This window comes from Pseudopodoces humilis, chromosome 4 (assembly GCF_049639895.1).
Source record: "Pseudopodoces humilis isolate 2021_Gansu_Grassland_sample_001 chromosome 4, ASM4963989v1, whole genome shotgun sequence".
Classification (NCBI taxonomy): Eukaryota; Metazoa; Chordata; class Aves; order Passeriformes; family Paridae; genus Pseudopodoces; species Pseudopodoces humilis.
The window spans coordinates 76,911,464-76,926,418 of record NC_142203.1 but is presented as its reverse complement, the minus strand read 5'-3'; the positions used below and the strand labels follow the sequence as shown (position 1 = coordinate 76,926,418).

The 14,955-nt window shown below is 54.9% G+C and overlaps 1 protein-coding gene across 2 annotated transcripts in view; it reads right to left on the bottom strand.

The window, feature by feature from the left end:
- ME2 (malic enzyme 2) overlaps positions 1 to 6,969 on the bottom strand; it is a 35,432-nt gene extending 28,463 nt beyond the window's left edge. Inside the window, exons 1-2 of one of the 2 annotated variants that reach the window (XM_005528099.3) lie at positions 6,870 to 6,969; positions 207 to 334 (exon numbers count right to left, since the gene is read on the bottom strand). In XM_005528099.3, coding sequence (XP_005528156.1) covers positions 207 to 314 — 108 coding nt within the window. In that variant the 5' untranslated portion in view covers positions 315 to 334; positions 6,870 to 6,969. Of the gene's footprint in view, positions 1 to 206; positions 335 to 5,767; positions 5,881 to 6,869 lie in introns of those variants that run through there. The other variant, XM_088054166.1, reaches the window with a different exon arrangement.
- Positions 6,970 to 14,955: the final 7,986 nt, after the last annotated feature.

Genomic DNA, 14,955 nt, shown 5'->3' with positions numbered 1-14,955 from the left:
GAGCCAGGGAGAGCACTGGCAGTGGGGACAGCAGCCAGGGGACACGGGAGCCCTGCAGGTGCCCTGGCAGCAACCTGGAGCTGCTCCCTGCCTCCACCACCCGTCCTGGCAGTGTCCCAGGCCCGCAGGCGGCTCTGCCCCGGGACAAGGTCCGCTGGACTGCGGGCAGGTGCAGATAAGACATCCGGCAAGGACACGGCACCCACCTTGTTTGTGCGCGGGTTCAGCATGAGCGGCTTGCCCTTCTCCTTGGTGTGCAGGCCGTGCCGCGCCAGGGCGCAGGGCGCCGCGGCCGCGCGCAGTCGGGACAGCATCCTGCCTTCCTCCGCAGCACCTGCAAGGCAAAGGCGACACTCAGACACCCCGCAGAGCCCACAGCCCTACCTGCAGGCTGACACAGACCCGTACCTGCAGCATGACACCCCGAAAAGGAACATCCCGAAGATGTGCTGCGGCAGCCGGGAGGGGGAAGAAGAAGGGAGGGTTTGGAATGCTGAGAGTGCAGACTGCAGGGAACACGGAGGGACCCTGATGGGAGCTGGCAGGACGTGTGGGCAGCCAGCACTCCCTCGGTGTTGCCTTACAGCACCACGGCAGAGCAGAAATGCCAGCAGCAATTTTAACTGAACGTGGTGACACGTGAACCGGCGCTGGCGCAAATGCCGGCCAGCACAGCTCCACCTGGGCAGGTGCACCCACGGCATCCTCACTGAGATCCTCCGCAGCTTTGTGACAATGAAATCTCCTGGCCTGGACAGCACGGCACAGAAACTGTGTCTGTCAGCATGTTAAAACTGTGCTACAACAAAATGAGGCATTAGAACGGACAAAAAACTCCACTGAACTGTGGATTCCAGGCTTAGATTTTTACAGTTCCAAACTTCCAAAATAGAAAGGTTGTTTTCAGAGAGAATATATCTTGTAAGGTAAAGGATGCTTCCCTAAAAGAATTTAAAAATCGTTAGTATAACTCAAGTCCTAATCCTGACAGGTGTTGGCAACCCTTGCCCTCGTTTTGCTCCGTTCCTGATCACAAGCTCTTTGGAGAAGATAAGAATCACAGGCTTGTCTGTAAGGCAGGAGCAGCAGGGAATGTGCAGGACCCATCTCCCAGGGATTATTTCACCGAGACAGAGAGCCAAGGGGAAGCACAGCAGGACCACGTGTGGTGGCACAGGGAGGGACACGGGAGAGGGGACCCATCACCCCACAGCCCCCATACACATCCACAGCCCAAACAGGCAGGGACAGTAAAGCAGGGCATGAGACATTCTTAAGGAATGAAATGATGCACGGCTTGGATTTTTAATTTCTTCCAGATGGGAGACAAAATTGAATTAAGGAGCAAAACTTCATTATCTTAAATATCGCCTGAATATTTTAGAAGACTTTTCTGTAATCAAAATTGCACATAATCAACTTTTAAGATGGCAGACTGGTCTTACAAGTTACAATCCAAGGATTTCCTTGGAAATCTTTCCAAGCTTTAAAATACTATGCAAACATTTTACTATTTTTCATCATCAGTTATGCCTGAGTTTCTCCTCTACCCACTATGAAGCGTAGAGGGAAGCTGCAGAAGCATCCCTTTCTCTCAACCCTTGTTTGTTTAGGCCTGTGAATGACAAAAGTTCCACTCAGAACCGCTGTGTTTATTTGCTCTGGGGTAAAGACCGTGAATTTGCAGGGTGCAGTGGGGCAGGAGGCCTGGCAGAGCGCTGCCTCTGACCTGCTCCTTCCTCCCCAAACCTGCCAGCGGAGCAGCGAGCACAGCTGGTCTGCCACACGCTGCAAATCAGACAAGGGAAATTAACCGTGCGCTGCAAAACGCATTAATTTTGGGCTGCCTTCAGGATCAGCAGGTTCGGATTTAACTGGTTTTAGTTCCGACTGCCCATTCGCCATCCCCACACGGTTGCAGCTCCACCAAAAATGGTCTGTGGGTCCGGTGCCACAGCAAACCCCATCCCACAGCCCCATCAGCCTGGTGCCACCAGGGCTCCCACCTGTCACCAGCCTCAAACACAGCATTAAACCCGAACTCCTTCATACCTTAAACACATAATTTAAAAGTAGGACAAACACCACACCTTACCTACCCCTCTCTAATTAAATTTAAATTACTTTGTTGCAATTAACGAGCATTTAAGAAGAGAACAAGATTGTGGCCCAGATTCACCCTAACTTGATCAATTAACTCTACTCAACCAGGCAGAGGGGAAAGACTTTCCAGAGGAGTGATACAAATCTTGCTTTCTTCTCTGATGTGTGAGAGAGGAGACTTCCTTGTTTCCAAAGTGTCACACCAACACCTAAATTGTTCTCTTGATGGAGGTTATCTCAGATTCATAAAGGGGCAGAATCAGGTTTCATTTTCCACTGAGCCCTCTGTTGAGATCCGAGAGATATGATCCCAGCTGATTTATATCCAGCACAAAACCTGACTGGTCACTCAGCCCTGAGCTCTCCCTCCCCTGCTCTTGTAATTGTTCCCTGTTTCTGTTTCCTCTCCCATCCTGCACATCTCCTCCTTCTGTCACAGACTTTTGAATGTGGTTTGGCAAGAGCTTGCCTCCAGAACCCACTACACTGTGACACGCCCAACCCTGACCCCACAAAGCAGGAAATCCTTCCCCACGCCTGAGTCTACTGCTCTGTAGGGCTGCCAGCGGCTCTGCCCGTGTGGCCACGGCCCTCTGTCACCCACCCCAGCCCTGCTGCTGGCCACCAGCCTTGTCCCCTGGGCTCGTGGGGGAGGACAGAGGGACAGAAGGCTCAGGCTCCTCGGCTCACATGTGCTGGAGAGCCCTTGTTTCTGGGAAGCTGCAGGAAAGGCCCCCAAACCAGCAGCTGCTCTCAGGATGGAAGGGCTGGATCGTGCTGCTGCCTGGGAGGCTTGAGTGATGGGTTTGTAGGAGAGAGGCCAGGCTTCAGAGGGTGGTAGTCTAACCATAAAAAAAGGGAGACAGAATTTTGGCAGTAGAGGCTGACAGAGAATTCCCGTGGTTTGGGTGGGAAGGGAACTCAGAGTCCCTCCAGTGCCACCCCTGTCCATCAGGGACACCTTCCAGTGTCCCAGGCTGCTCCAAGCCCTGTCCAGCCTGGCCTTGGACACTGCAGGGATCCAGGGACAGCCCCAGCTGCTCTGGGCACCCTGTGCCAGGGCCTGCCCACCCTCCCAGCCAGCAATTCCTTCCCAATATCCCAGCTGGGCCTGCCCTCTGGCACTGGGAAGCCATTGCCTGTGTGCTGTCCCTGCAGGCCTTGTCCCCAGTCCCTGGGCAGCTCTCCTGGAGCCCCTTTAGGCCCTGCCAGGGGCTCTCAGCTCTCCCTGGAGCCTTCTCTTGTGCAGGGGAGCAGCCCCAGCTCTCCCAGGCTGGCTCCAGAGCAGAGGGGCTCCAGCCCTGGCAGCAGCTGCGTGGGGACCCGAGGGAAAGGGCAGCACTCGCCGCGATGTGAAAACACACAGAGAAGACGGAGGTTGTGCAATGTCCCGTGGGGAGGAACTAGGAAGAAAGAAGCAGAATTGAATCAGGAATGAATTCCTGCCCAAACGTGTCAGCATCAGCAGGGTCTCTGTTCTCCCTTCAGTGCCTGACAATGGTGAGAACCAAACAAGACCATGGCACACCTCTAGCCTGAGTCCAGTACCAATGGCAATTTTTGACTGGCTCTGCCACAATTTAAGGGGATTAAGTCCTTCAGCACACCAGAGGACAGCTCCCTGCTGTGCCTTATCAGGAGGCATCTGGCCGGGTCAAACTAATTACCAATATGGACAAGCGCCCTTATCTGGGAGCAAATGTTCTGCTGCTCCAATTATAGATTTGTTAAATGGCAAAACCTACTTTTAAGGGAAAGGTTCATCACGCTCTTAAAAGGCAGAATTAGGCTGGTCAGAGCAGAAGATCAGAGTCAATTAAACCAAGACCAGCTTCAATTACTGCCCAGGCTGCCTGACCTGTGGATCTCCCCTCAGTGCCAAGGAGCGTCTGTCAGAGCACAGCAACTTGTGCTGCATGACTCTGCAGTCTGCCTTCAGTTTCAGGGGTGGGGAGACATAAATGCACTTCAAGTGCTCCTGAAATCCTGTGTCAGTGATTTCTTCCAGGCTTTCCTTCGTGTACAGGAACCAGCCTGTGCCAGGGAGCCTTTTTCCATTGACAAGCTGAAATCACTAATTCAAGGCCATAGAGGCCCCACGGAATTTCCAAACTCTTAGGCCTCAACCATTCCTAAGCCAGCAGACTTTTTCTCCTGTGTCCCCAGAGCAATCCCTGTGGTGAGCCTGCACCACCTCAGGTCTGGTGTAGACGCACCATGCACTCAATCCTCTTTTTTTTCACTAATAAACTGGCCCACCCAAGCATGACACAAACCAGGCACACACGAGCTGGCTTCATCACTTCTGTAATGATAACTCAGTCTAAAATTATTACATTAGGCAAGCAGCGGCTATAAGTGTGTCTCCCCACAAGACTTCTACCCAAAGAAAGCAGCTCCCCCTGCACCCACCACCCTTCAGCAGGCCAAGGATGACTTTCATTCCAGAGCAGCAGCAGCCCAGGAGTGAGGAGCAGAGGATGGAGGCTCTGCACAGCAGCTCAGCACCTCTGGCTCCCGGAGCTGACCAGATGCTCCTGCTGAGGGGAGTTAACAGCAAACTGTGGCTAAGCTATTTCAGGTTCCCTCCACCAAAGTCCCGGGCCACCACTTTAAAGGACATTTCTAAGGCACCTTGAGATCTGCAGATTAAAAGGAACAGTCGTGGGGAGAAATTACTAATGAAGTGTTTGGCACAGGCAGGCAGGTTGTTTTGGAAGCAGAACTTTAGCATACTGGAACGGCTTTTTTTCCCTTTTATTCTGAGGCAGCCAGTTCAACAGGGAGAGAAGTTAGGTGTGGAGCACTGAAACAGAGTAAGTTCACCACTTGAGGCTGGAAACCTTCACTAAACAAAGCACATTCAGGTGAACTCAGATGAGAATGATTTCAGAACATCTTCCTAAAAAGAGTATTTGACAATTACTGTAATTTACAGTATTATCAGACTTCTTGCAGCACAAACAGGAAGTAGGGCTGAATTGTTTGGTACTGTAGTCCTGGTTGGTAGCAGCTCTTACCAGACAACATCAGAGAGCTGTATTTTTATACATTAACAAACCTGACCTAAATATCCTGATTCTTAAGCACCAGAAAGTCCATTATCTTTTACTCTGGAAACCGCAGCAGCAGTACTTTTGGCCAAGTCTGACAAGATGTATTGTCATTCTTGATTAATTTTCATTTGTGTAACTAGGAGGGCTACTGGTGGCAAAGGTAAGGACAAAAACCTTATCCTAAAACGCCTCAGAAGTAGCCCAGGAACAAGCAGAAAGGTGCCCCTGCTCTGTTCTGGAGAGCTGGTACACCCCTGGGCCGGAGCTGTTCAACTCAGAAACACAGACAATTTTTGGACACGGGTTGAGAGGCGGACAGAGACGCTCCCAACAACTGCTGCTCTCACAAACGGGAGTTCTTCTTGGCAAAGCAGCTCAGCCCCGAGCACAGAGGAACCCTGCTGCTGGCAGCTCAGTGCCAGCCAGGTGAAGTGCAAGCCTGACAACCTCCTACAAACCTCGGTAGGGCTTTAAAAATAAACATCCCACTTAAATCACAGAAAAACCTGAGAATCTATCCATGCACCACGAGCTACCGGCACTGCTGCTCCTGCTGCAGTGAAGGTGCTGGCGCCACTCGTAAAGATGAGCATCCAATTGGTACTCACTCAACCACGGCACGCTTTGACAGCTTCTGTCTTAGTTTGCAGGAGAAAAAGCTTCAAATCTTGCCTGTGCTCAAGCTGCTGACTCACAAGCCACCGCGCAGGATTATCAGAACTTTCCTCCTGTGACTGTAACGCGCAGTTTGTCTTAAAATACAGGCTCGGGTTAATTTTCTACAGATCTTATCGCGTCTAATAAGGCATTAGACACTGCTGGCTGCACACACACGGACCACTTGCAGAGCTGCACATTCTGCCCAGCTCTTTCATTTGCCCCTGCTTAAATTACAGGTACACAGAAAACCTCCCTTTGATGTTCACTACTTTTTGGAATTACCAACACCAAATATTCGACATTTGGTGGCTTTTGATCTTGCTTGGCTGCAAGACTGTCTTTTTTCACCAACCCTTTATCAATGTGCTGTGAGTTTGGTTTGGTTTTTTCCCTATTAATTATGAGATTCTTGCCATGGCACAACACCCCTGGTTGCTCAGACAACACCACTTAGTTAGTATTTTTTAGTGGAGCGTGGAGCCAGCGACGGCGGCCGCTTCTTCCAACGAGCAGCCGGGGGGCCAAACCCAAACAATAACTCTAAAGTACCGGGCGGCGCTTCCTGCTCCGAGGCCGCGCCAGCTGCTCCGCTCCTTCCCAACTTTCACTCTCCAGGGCCACGGAAGTTCACGGCAGGTCGGGCCCAGCGCGGGGGCCCGCGGCAGCAGCTGAGCCCGCCGGCTGGGCGCTGCCCTGGCCTCGGGCAGCTCCCCGCGGGCTGGCAGCTCCATTTGTCACCGTTCTGACAGGGGTAAACACGCACGGGCATAGTCGGGGCTGCTTCCCCCGGCTCCTCGCGGGCACCTGCCGCAGGGCCCAGGGCTGCCCCCGCCGCAGGCCGAGCCTCGGGGCCTCGCACCAGCGTGCAGCTGCTTCGGCACTATTCCCCGCGGGGCCGGACCGGGGACACGGAGCATCCCGGGCGGGCTCCATCCCCTCCCCGCGCCCGGGCGGCCTCCAGCCCCTCAGGACGCCCCGTAGACACGGGCTTATAGAGAGGCCTGTGGTGCGCCGCCGCAGCTGTATAATTGTTACCAGAACGGGATCTACCTCCTCCTGCGGCTGCTGCCCGCTGAGCGATGCCGGCCGAGGACCTGTTCTTACTGAGCGAGAGCAGCGCCCGCCCGCCGGAGCTGCGTCCACCACAGAACCCGCCACTGAATGAAGCCAACACCGAGGCGCCGGGGAGGGACACCCCGGGAGGCGGGTGTTGGCCGTGACTGACAACTTACGCAGCCAATAGAAGGGAAGGGAGCGCGCAGGCGAAGGTGGCGTTTGGCCAATGAACGTTTTTTCCCGCCCCCGCAGAGGCTAAAGAGCGACAGGCGCGGCGGGGCGGGGTCTGCCGCAGGTTAATGTGGACTGGGGCGGCAGCCAATCAGCGCGGGGAGGAGGCGGGCCGAGGGGCGGGGCCGGGAAAATGAGGCTGTGGAAATGGGGCTGTGAGGGGATGGGAATGGGAATGGGAATAGGTGTGGGATTGGGAATGGGGAATGTGAAGAGATGGGGAATGGGAAGGAGGAACGTGAGGGCATGGGGAATGTGAGGGCATGGGAATGGGAATGTGAGGGCATGAGGAACATGACTGGGACAGGATCTATGAGGGGGTTGGAAGCCATAAGAAGATGGAGGTCTGTGAGGGATCGGGGTCCATGAGGAGCCTGGGTCCATGAGGGGATGGGGCTGTGAGGGGATGGATCCATGAGGGGACGGGGCTGTGAGGGGACGGGGCTGTGAGGGGACAGGGCCCATGAGGAGCCTGGGTCCATGAGGGGATGGGGCTGTGAGGGGATGGGCTGTGAGGAATCGGGGTTGTGAGGGGATGGGGTCCATGAGGGGATGGGGCTGTGAGGAGATGAAGTCCATGAGGAGTGTGGGTCCATGAGGGAACGGGGCTGTGAGGGGACGGGGCCCATGAGGAGCCTGGGTCCATAAGGGAACAGGGCTGTGAGTGCCATGGGGCCCCAGGACGGTGGGGACAGCGGCTCCCCAGGAGCATCCCGCTGGGGATGAGGCTGAGGGGAAAGGCGCAGCAGGAGGAAGGAGCAGAGAGCGCTGGCAAGGGAATGGGGTCACTCCTCACACGGTTCCTTACGGCAGCTGCTCCCAGTGGCCAGGGCCACCGCGCTGGATGCCCTGCATGGAATAGGGCTTCCCAAACATGTGCAGTGCTGAGGGAACCCCGGCCTGGCCTGCTGCCTCACAGTGCCTGGAGGGATGGGATGGCCTTGGACTCGGACAGAAGGCTTGGCAGAAGTCATCCAGGCAGCTGATACTCCAGGTCAGCACTGAAATTGCAGAAGAAAAGAGCAAAACTGCCACTTCTCACAATAAGACTTGGCTGTTTGTTCTAACAATGGCCTTACCTCAGTGATACTTGCACCGGCTCAGCCTCCACAGCATTCAGAGAGTACAAGGGTATGAAACGGGACAGCTCAGCCCATCCCAGCTTCCATCTGCCTCCTCTCCAGCCCAAGCTCAGATATTTTCCAGTGCTGCAGATTTTGAGGCTGTAAATCCCAGAATCCTGGGATGGTTTGGGTTGGAAAGGACCTTAAAGCTCATCCATGGGCAGGGACACCTTCCAGTGTGCCAGGCTGCTCCAAGCCCTGTCCAGCCTGGCCTTGGACACTGCAGGGATCCAGGGGCAGCCCCAGCTGCTCTGGGCACCCTGTGCCAGGGCCTGCCCACCCTCCCAGCCAGGAATTCCTTCCCAATATCCCAGCTGGGCCTGCCTGCTCTCAGTTAACAATAGAAATTTTTCTTTTAACAAGAACCTTTTTTAAGTAAGGATTTTAATTCTCTGCCACCGGCGCTGAACACGATTTAAATAGTTTGATGTGTGAAGGAGCGCTGTGCGGTTAAAAGAAGCAGAGTCACTATAGTAACAGTATCAGATACGTAAACCTACTTAATCAAAACCCACTCTCCTAATTATGATTTTGAGGCCTGTCATGAGGAGCACATTCAGCTGCTTTCCCCCCCACCCTGTCAGCATGGCCGTGGCAGCTTCGAAACGTTTCTGAATAATGCTGCTCTGCGCCTATAAACAAAGGAGATTGCAAAAATAACCTGCAAGGTCGTGACTTTGTGCCAGGCTAAAAATAGCCCAAATTGGAGTCATTTAAAAACGCCTGGCCTCATACCCAAATTGCACAAATCCCTTCTGCCGTGAACACGTGCCGCCTCAGACGGGTGGAGGATACTCCCCGGGATCACCTAATGAGCAGCTGAGGCCGTGCTGGAGCACGCTGTGCAGCACTTTGTTGTGAAAGAGCGGCTGCCCCGAAATCTGCGCCGCAATTAGTCACAGCGGAGACAAACCTGCACCCCAGGGGCCGCAATCTGGCAGGGCTGCGGGGCCCCGGGGCTGCCAGCAGCGGGTTTTGTTGGAGGGAGAGCTGTCATTTCCACACAGCACCCGCTGCTTCCCAGCTGGCCTGCGGTACCAGTTCTGCTCCTTCCCAAATCCGGACCTTTTCCAAGATACAGGTCACTGTGGGGAGGAGGCCTGGTCCGTGTTCCCACGGGGGCAGCAGGGCCATGGAGTCATGGAATGATTTGGGTTGGAAAGGCCCTCACACCATCGAGTCCAGCCGTGCCCCAGCACTGCCCAGGCCACCCTGCCCCGTGTCCCAAGTGCCACATCCACATGGCTTTCCAGGGATGGGGACTCACCACTGCCCTGGGCAGTTCCAAGGCCTGGCCACCCTTTCCATGGGGAAATTCCTGCTGCTGTCCCCCCTGTCCCTGCCCTGACCCAGCCTGAGGCCGTTCCCTCTCCTCCTGTCCCTGTTCCCTGGCAGCACAGCCCGACCCCCCCGGCTGTCCCCTCCTGCCAGGGACTTGTGCAGAGCCACAAGGGCCCCCTGAGCCTCCTTTGCTCCAGGCTGAGCCCCTTTCCCAGCTCCCTCAGCCGCTCCTGGGGCTCCAGCCCCTTCCCCAGCTCCGTTCCCTGCCCTGGACACGCTCCAGCCCCTCGGTGTCTCTCCGTGGGTCTCTCTGCCGCTGCCTGTGCCATAGAACCGGAGGAACACTTGTTTCTCCCTCCGCAGAGCTTTTATCGCCGTATTTGGTGCTCACTCACAAGAGTTCCTTCTGGCACACGGAGTGCTGCTGCTCTGCTGTTGCCAGGAGAAGAGCCCCGGGAGCTCCTGGGCTCTGTAAATCCAGCTCGGAGCTGCTGTCCCTCCTGGCTGGGCTGTGGAGCCTCCACTCGCCCACCGCAGGTGAGGATTCACCCAGAAATGTTTCATGCAGCAGGTGACAATTTCGTGGTCACTCCGCATTTCCCATGCGCACAGGCCATCGTGTTCCACCGGGGTTCCTTCCCACAGGGAGCCAGGGTTTGCACTAAATTAAAACTGCACCTCCCAAAAATCAGCGCCGCTTGAAGGGAGTTCTCTTAAATCACACCACGGTGCTTTCTTAAGTCACTTCCACCAGCCTAAAACTGCGTTTTATTTCTCTTTAGAATTTTCCTAGACTTCTGGTCATCTTTCTGCTAGTTTCTTTGCTGAGGAGAACTTCCTTTTTTTCTCCATTTCTCTCGTGATAAACCATAGTTGTTGTAACCACTTAATGCCTGACAGAGAACACAGAAGGCTTTTGTTCCCCATCCTTGGGATAGTTTTGACTCCCCTTTCTGTAACATTTCCAACTTTTCAAATATCTTATTTAAAGGAGCATCACCAGCACTGGATGCTGTGTTCTTGCTTTTTCTATCACCCATCCTTAATACAAGTAAATAATCTAGAATAATCTCTGTTCTAGCTGCCTAGATCTGTCCTTTCATTCCTCCCATGGTGCTGCACTGCCACGCCCATAAACTCACTGATACGGTGGCTGTGTGTACACAGATAATTCAGGACAAATAATTATTTAAGCCGTGATACTGGCTTTTATCTCGCTCCAGTCTCAGAAGGTTTTGCGGTGCAGAGCAGCAGAACAAGCCATCCCTCAGCAGGCGGTTTCTGTGGTTTGATAAAAGCTGTCCTCCTCGCCTTCTGCTCTTTATTTCTGTTACAAAGCAGCGCTGACCGTTCGCTCTGACACGGTCAGGCTGAGCCTGACACAGAGACAGGGCTGACTCCTCACATTTGCACTGAAGCAGGAACGAGGCAGTAAAGATGATGGCCACCCCCAGGCAAGGTTTGCAAACAAAAATAATGTCTTTTATTACACCAGTTCCATAAAAGATATCACTGCTCCCCGCCAGCCTTGTCCCTCTTACTTCTTTAGAGCAACAAGATAGCTAAGTACGTTTACACCATTTCCATGTTTTGCATTGAGTTTCTGATGGGTAATTTTACCCTGTTTTAAAGCATTTCTGTGTAAAAGTTCTCTGTTGGAGTCTGAGACACAGAGTGTGTGCTCTTGTCTCTGGTGTTTAACTTTGAGACCCAGGAGAACACTGAATTTCATGTAACATGAAATTTATGGGCATGTTTTCATGGTGTTGCATGGAAACAACTGTTGAAGCTAGATAGAAAAGCTAAAAGTATGAGTGTGTAGATTAGAGAGTTTTCTTAAGTCACTGGGTGAAAAAGTTAAAGTTTAGAGTTTAAACGAGTTTAGAAAGCAGAAGTCAAGATGGAAGATTTAGAGTGTTTTTTTCTTCTTCTTCATTTTCTTCTAGAGGTTTTTGGGTACTAGTAGGTGATTGGTTAGAAAATGTCACAGTGCAGCACACAAGTGTTGGGTCATTGGGTCATTAAAAAAAATAATATACATGTCTATTGGATAAAAATGAGTATAAAGATAAAAAAGCTGCACAGTTTGGGGCCATCTTGTGCCATCAGAGCCAAAGTGAGCCAAAAAAGGCAGGATGAATTGAACTTGAGCAAAAGTCTGGAAAAGCCTGACAAGTTTTGTGATAACATCCTAATAAATATGAGAAAGATCCTAACGTACTTTGGAGTTTTCTTCCTGACCCGGAGAACTGAGATAAACGGAACTCCCCGTGAGGGAGTATTCCGAAGGAGCCCAGCTCAGAGGAGACTGAGAAATCCACGTGTGAGAAGAAATACAGGAGCAGAATCAGAGAGAAAAAACAGATTTAAAAACTCTCATTTAGCCTTTTTGTGCTCCAGAGCACGCAGAGGAGTGTCTGGCCCTGAGACCAGCCCACGTGGGGACAGCCCACACCCGTGCTGAGTGCCAAATCCCCTGTCAGCGACTCTCATTGCAGGTTAACAGGTTTGTCTTTTGCTGCTTTTTGATTCACCTTTTACTTTCCCCTCCTGTGTCCTGCCGTCTCTTCTCAGGCCAGTCTGACCTCGGGGGGGTCAGCTCTCACCTGCTGAGCTTCTGGCCAGCCAGGGACGCGGGCAGAAACCCCGAGATGGGCTGGGCAGGTGACGTCCAGGCCAGGCAGGAGGAGGAAGGTTTTTACGGTGAGGATGGTAAATGGATTGGGGTGAATTAGAATGAGGATGGCAAATTGTCTTTTGAGGTTGGCTCCCAGCTCTGGTGCAGACACACGGGGACCTTTTCCTACACCGTCCTCATCACCCACAGCTTCTGTCTCAAAACCATCCCCCAGCACCCTGTGAGCCATCCCCCCTGACACCGCGCTGCTTCACTCTGCCTCGAGAGGTGGCACGGCTGGGGGGACAGCAGGACACACGGCTGGGGGGACAGCAGGACACACTGTCTGGGGGGACAGCAGGACACACTGTCTGGGGGGACAGCAGGACACACTGTCTGGGGGGACAGCAGGACACACTGTCTGGGGGGACAGCAGGACACACTGTCTGTCCCCCCAGCCGTGTGTCCTGCTGTCCCCCCAGCCGTGCCACCTCTCGAGGCAGAGTGAAGCAGCGCGGTGTCAGGGGGGATGGCTCACAGGGTGCTGGGGGATGGTTTTGAGACAGAAGCTGTGGGTGATGAGGACGGTGTAGGAAAAGGTCCCCGTGTGTCTGCACCAGAGCTGGGAGCACAGCAGCTGTAAATAAATGTGAATAAATGTAAATAAATAGGCCTGGTTTCCATGCAGCAGGACAGGAGGACTCTCAGGTGAGAGGACAGAAGGACAGAAGGACAGGAGGACTTAGGTGAGTGGACAGGAGGACACGAGGACAGGAGGACACGAGGACAGGAGCACTCCCCCGTGCCTGTCCCGAGCGGCGGAAGGCGGGCCCGGGGCCGAGCCGCGCTCCCGGGCCTCGCTCCCGAGCTGTGCTCCCGGCCCTTGTCCCGAGCCTTGTCCCGGGCCGCGCTCCCGAGCCTTGTCCCGAGCCTTGTCCCGGGCCTTGTCCCGAGCCTTGTCCCGAGCCTTGTCCCGGGCCTTGTCCCGGGCCTTGTCCCGAGCCTTGTCCCGAGCCTTGTCCCGGGCCTTGTCCCGGGCCTTGTCCCGGGCCTTGTCCCGAGCCTTGTCCCGGGCCTTGTCCCGGGCCTTGTCCCGGGCCTTGTCCCGAGCCTTGTCCCGGGCCTTGTCCCGGGCCTTGTCCCGGGCCGCGCTCCCGAGCCTTGTCCCGAGCCTTGTCCCGAGCCTTGTCCCGAGCCTTGTCCCGGGCCTTGTCCCGGCCCTTGTCCCGAGCCTTGTCCCGAGCCTTGTCCCGGGCCTTGTCCCGGGCCTTGTCCCGAGCCTTGTCCCGAGCCTTGTCCCGAGCCTTGTCCAGGGCCTTGTCCCGGGCCTTGTCCCGGGCCTTGTCCCGAGCCTTGTCCCGGGCCTTGTCCCGGGCCTTGTCCCGGGCCGCGCTCCCGAGCCTTGTCCCGAGCCTTGTCCCGGGCCTTGTCCCGGCCCTTGTCCCGAGCCTTGTCCCGGGCCTTGTCCCGGGCCTTGTCCCGGCCCTTGTCCCGGGCCTTGTCCCGAGCCTTGTCCCGGCCCTTGTCCCGAGCCTTGTCCCGAGCCTTGTCCCGGGCCTTGTCCCGAGCCTTGTCCCGGGCCTTGTCCCGAGCCTTGTCCCGAGCCTTGTCCCGGGCCTTGTCCCGAGCCTTGTCCCGGGCCTTGTCCCGAGCCTTGTCCCGGGCCTTGTCCCGAGCACACTCGGCGGGCAGCGCTGCCCTCTGCCGGTGGCTCCGGGCACAGCCTGTGTGTGACAGCGGGGACAAAGCGCGCCCGGAGCGCGGGGCTCACCGCGGGCCTGCTGCCCCCGGGCAAACAGGGCAGACACCTGGGGACGGTGTCACCCCATCGGTGGGGACACCGCACTCGGGATTGAGCTCCTGAAACCAGTGCTCTTCTCCCCTCTCACCCCGCGGGCTGCGCGGGGGTGCCGCGGGATGGGAACGGACCTTGCCGAGGCTGATCAGAGCCGGAAGCAGCCCCGGCAGCGAAGGGATCGGCCCCATCGCTTTGTGTGTGCTCCGTGACTCCTGCTCCTGCCTCCAACCTCACCGACACCTCCCTCCAGCCCGGGCTCACAGGCACTCCGCTCTGCTGACAGCGCCCTGCTCGCGTCCCCCTGGGGCAGAAACTGGCAAAAATAATAGAGAAACCTGCCAGGAACAGATCCATTCACAGGTCTCAAACTGCACTGGCTTGGAACGCTGTGAAATGCATTTTCTGCGCTCGCTGTTAGCACAGTGTCAGTGCCAGCCCTGACCTTGCTGTGTCCGGCGGACGATGGCATCCCAGCCAGCACAAAACAGCCTGAGCGACAAACGCCAGGTGAGAAGGGAGCTGTCCTGGCACTAAGGAGAAATGGCTTTTTCTCTCTGAGCCACGGTGCTCCTGCCTGAACTCCTCTGCGCTTCATCCCTCTCACAGGACCTGCGCTGCTGGCTGAATCCTGAAATCCTTAAAATCCAGCTCCTCCTGCTCAGTGGGGCTGACACTGAAACACGGACACGTTTGGGCTGGGAAACACCCGAGCGAGGGTACAACACGCTGAGGTTTTACAGCTCGCACAAAGAGTGAGGGACAGAAATCCTTTACACCGATTGTGCATTTTATCACTTTAATAGCCCACAGGTAGCTGGGTTTGTGTCAGATGTCTCAGTTGATGTAAATCCTGCTATAAATGAAATAGAGCCAAATTTATCAATAATAACTTTATTGAAAAATTTGTAAAATTTAGTTACGGAAACAATCACAATCGCTGTCAGTGTCGAGCCCCGGGATCGGCGCTGGGTGAACTCTGAATCAGCTTCTGTCGCACTGATTCCCCCAAGTTCACGTTTGTTCTTTGGA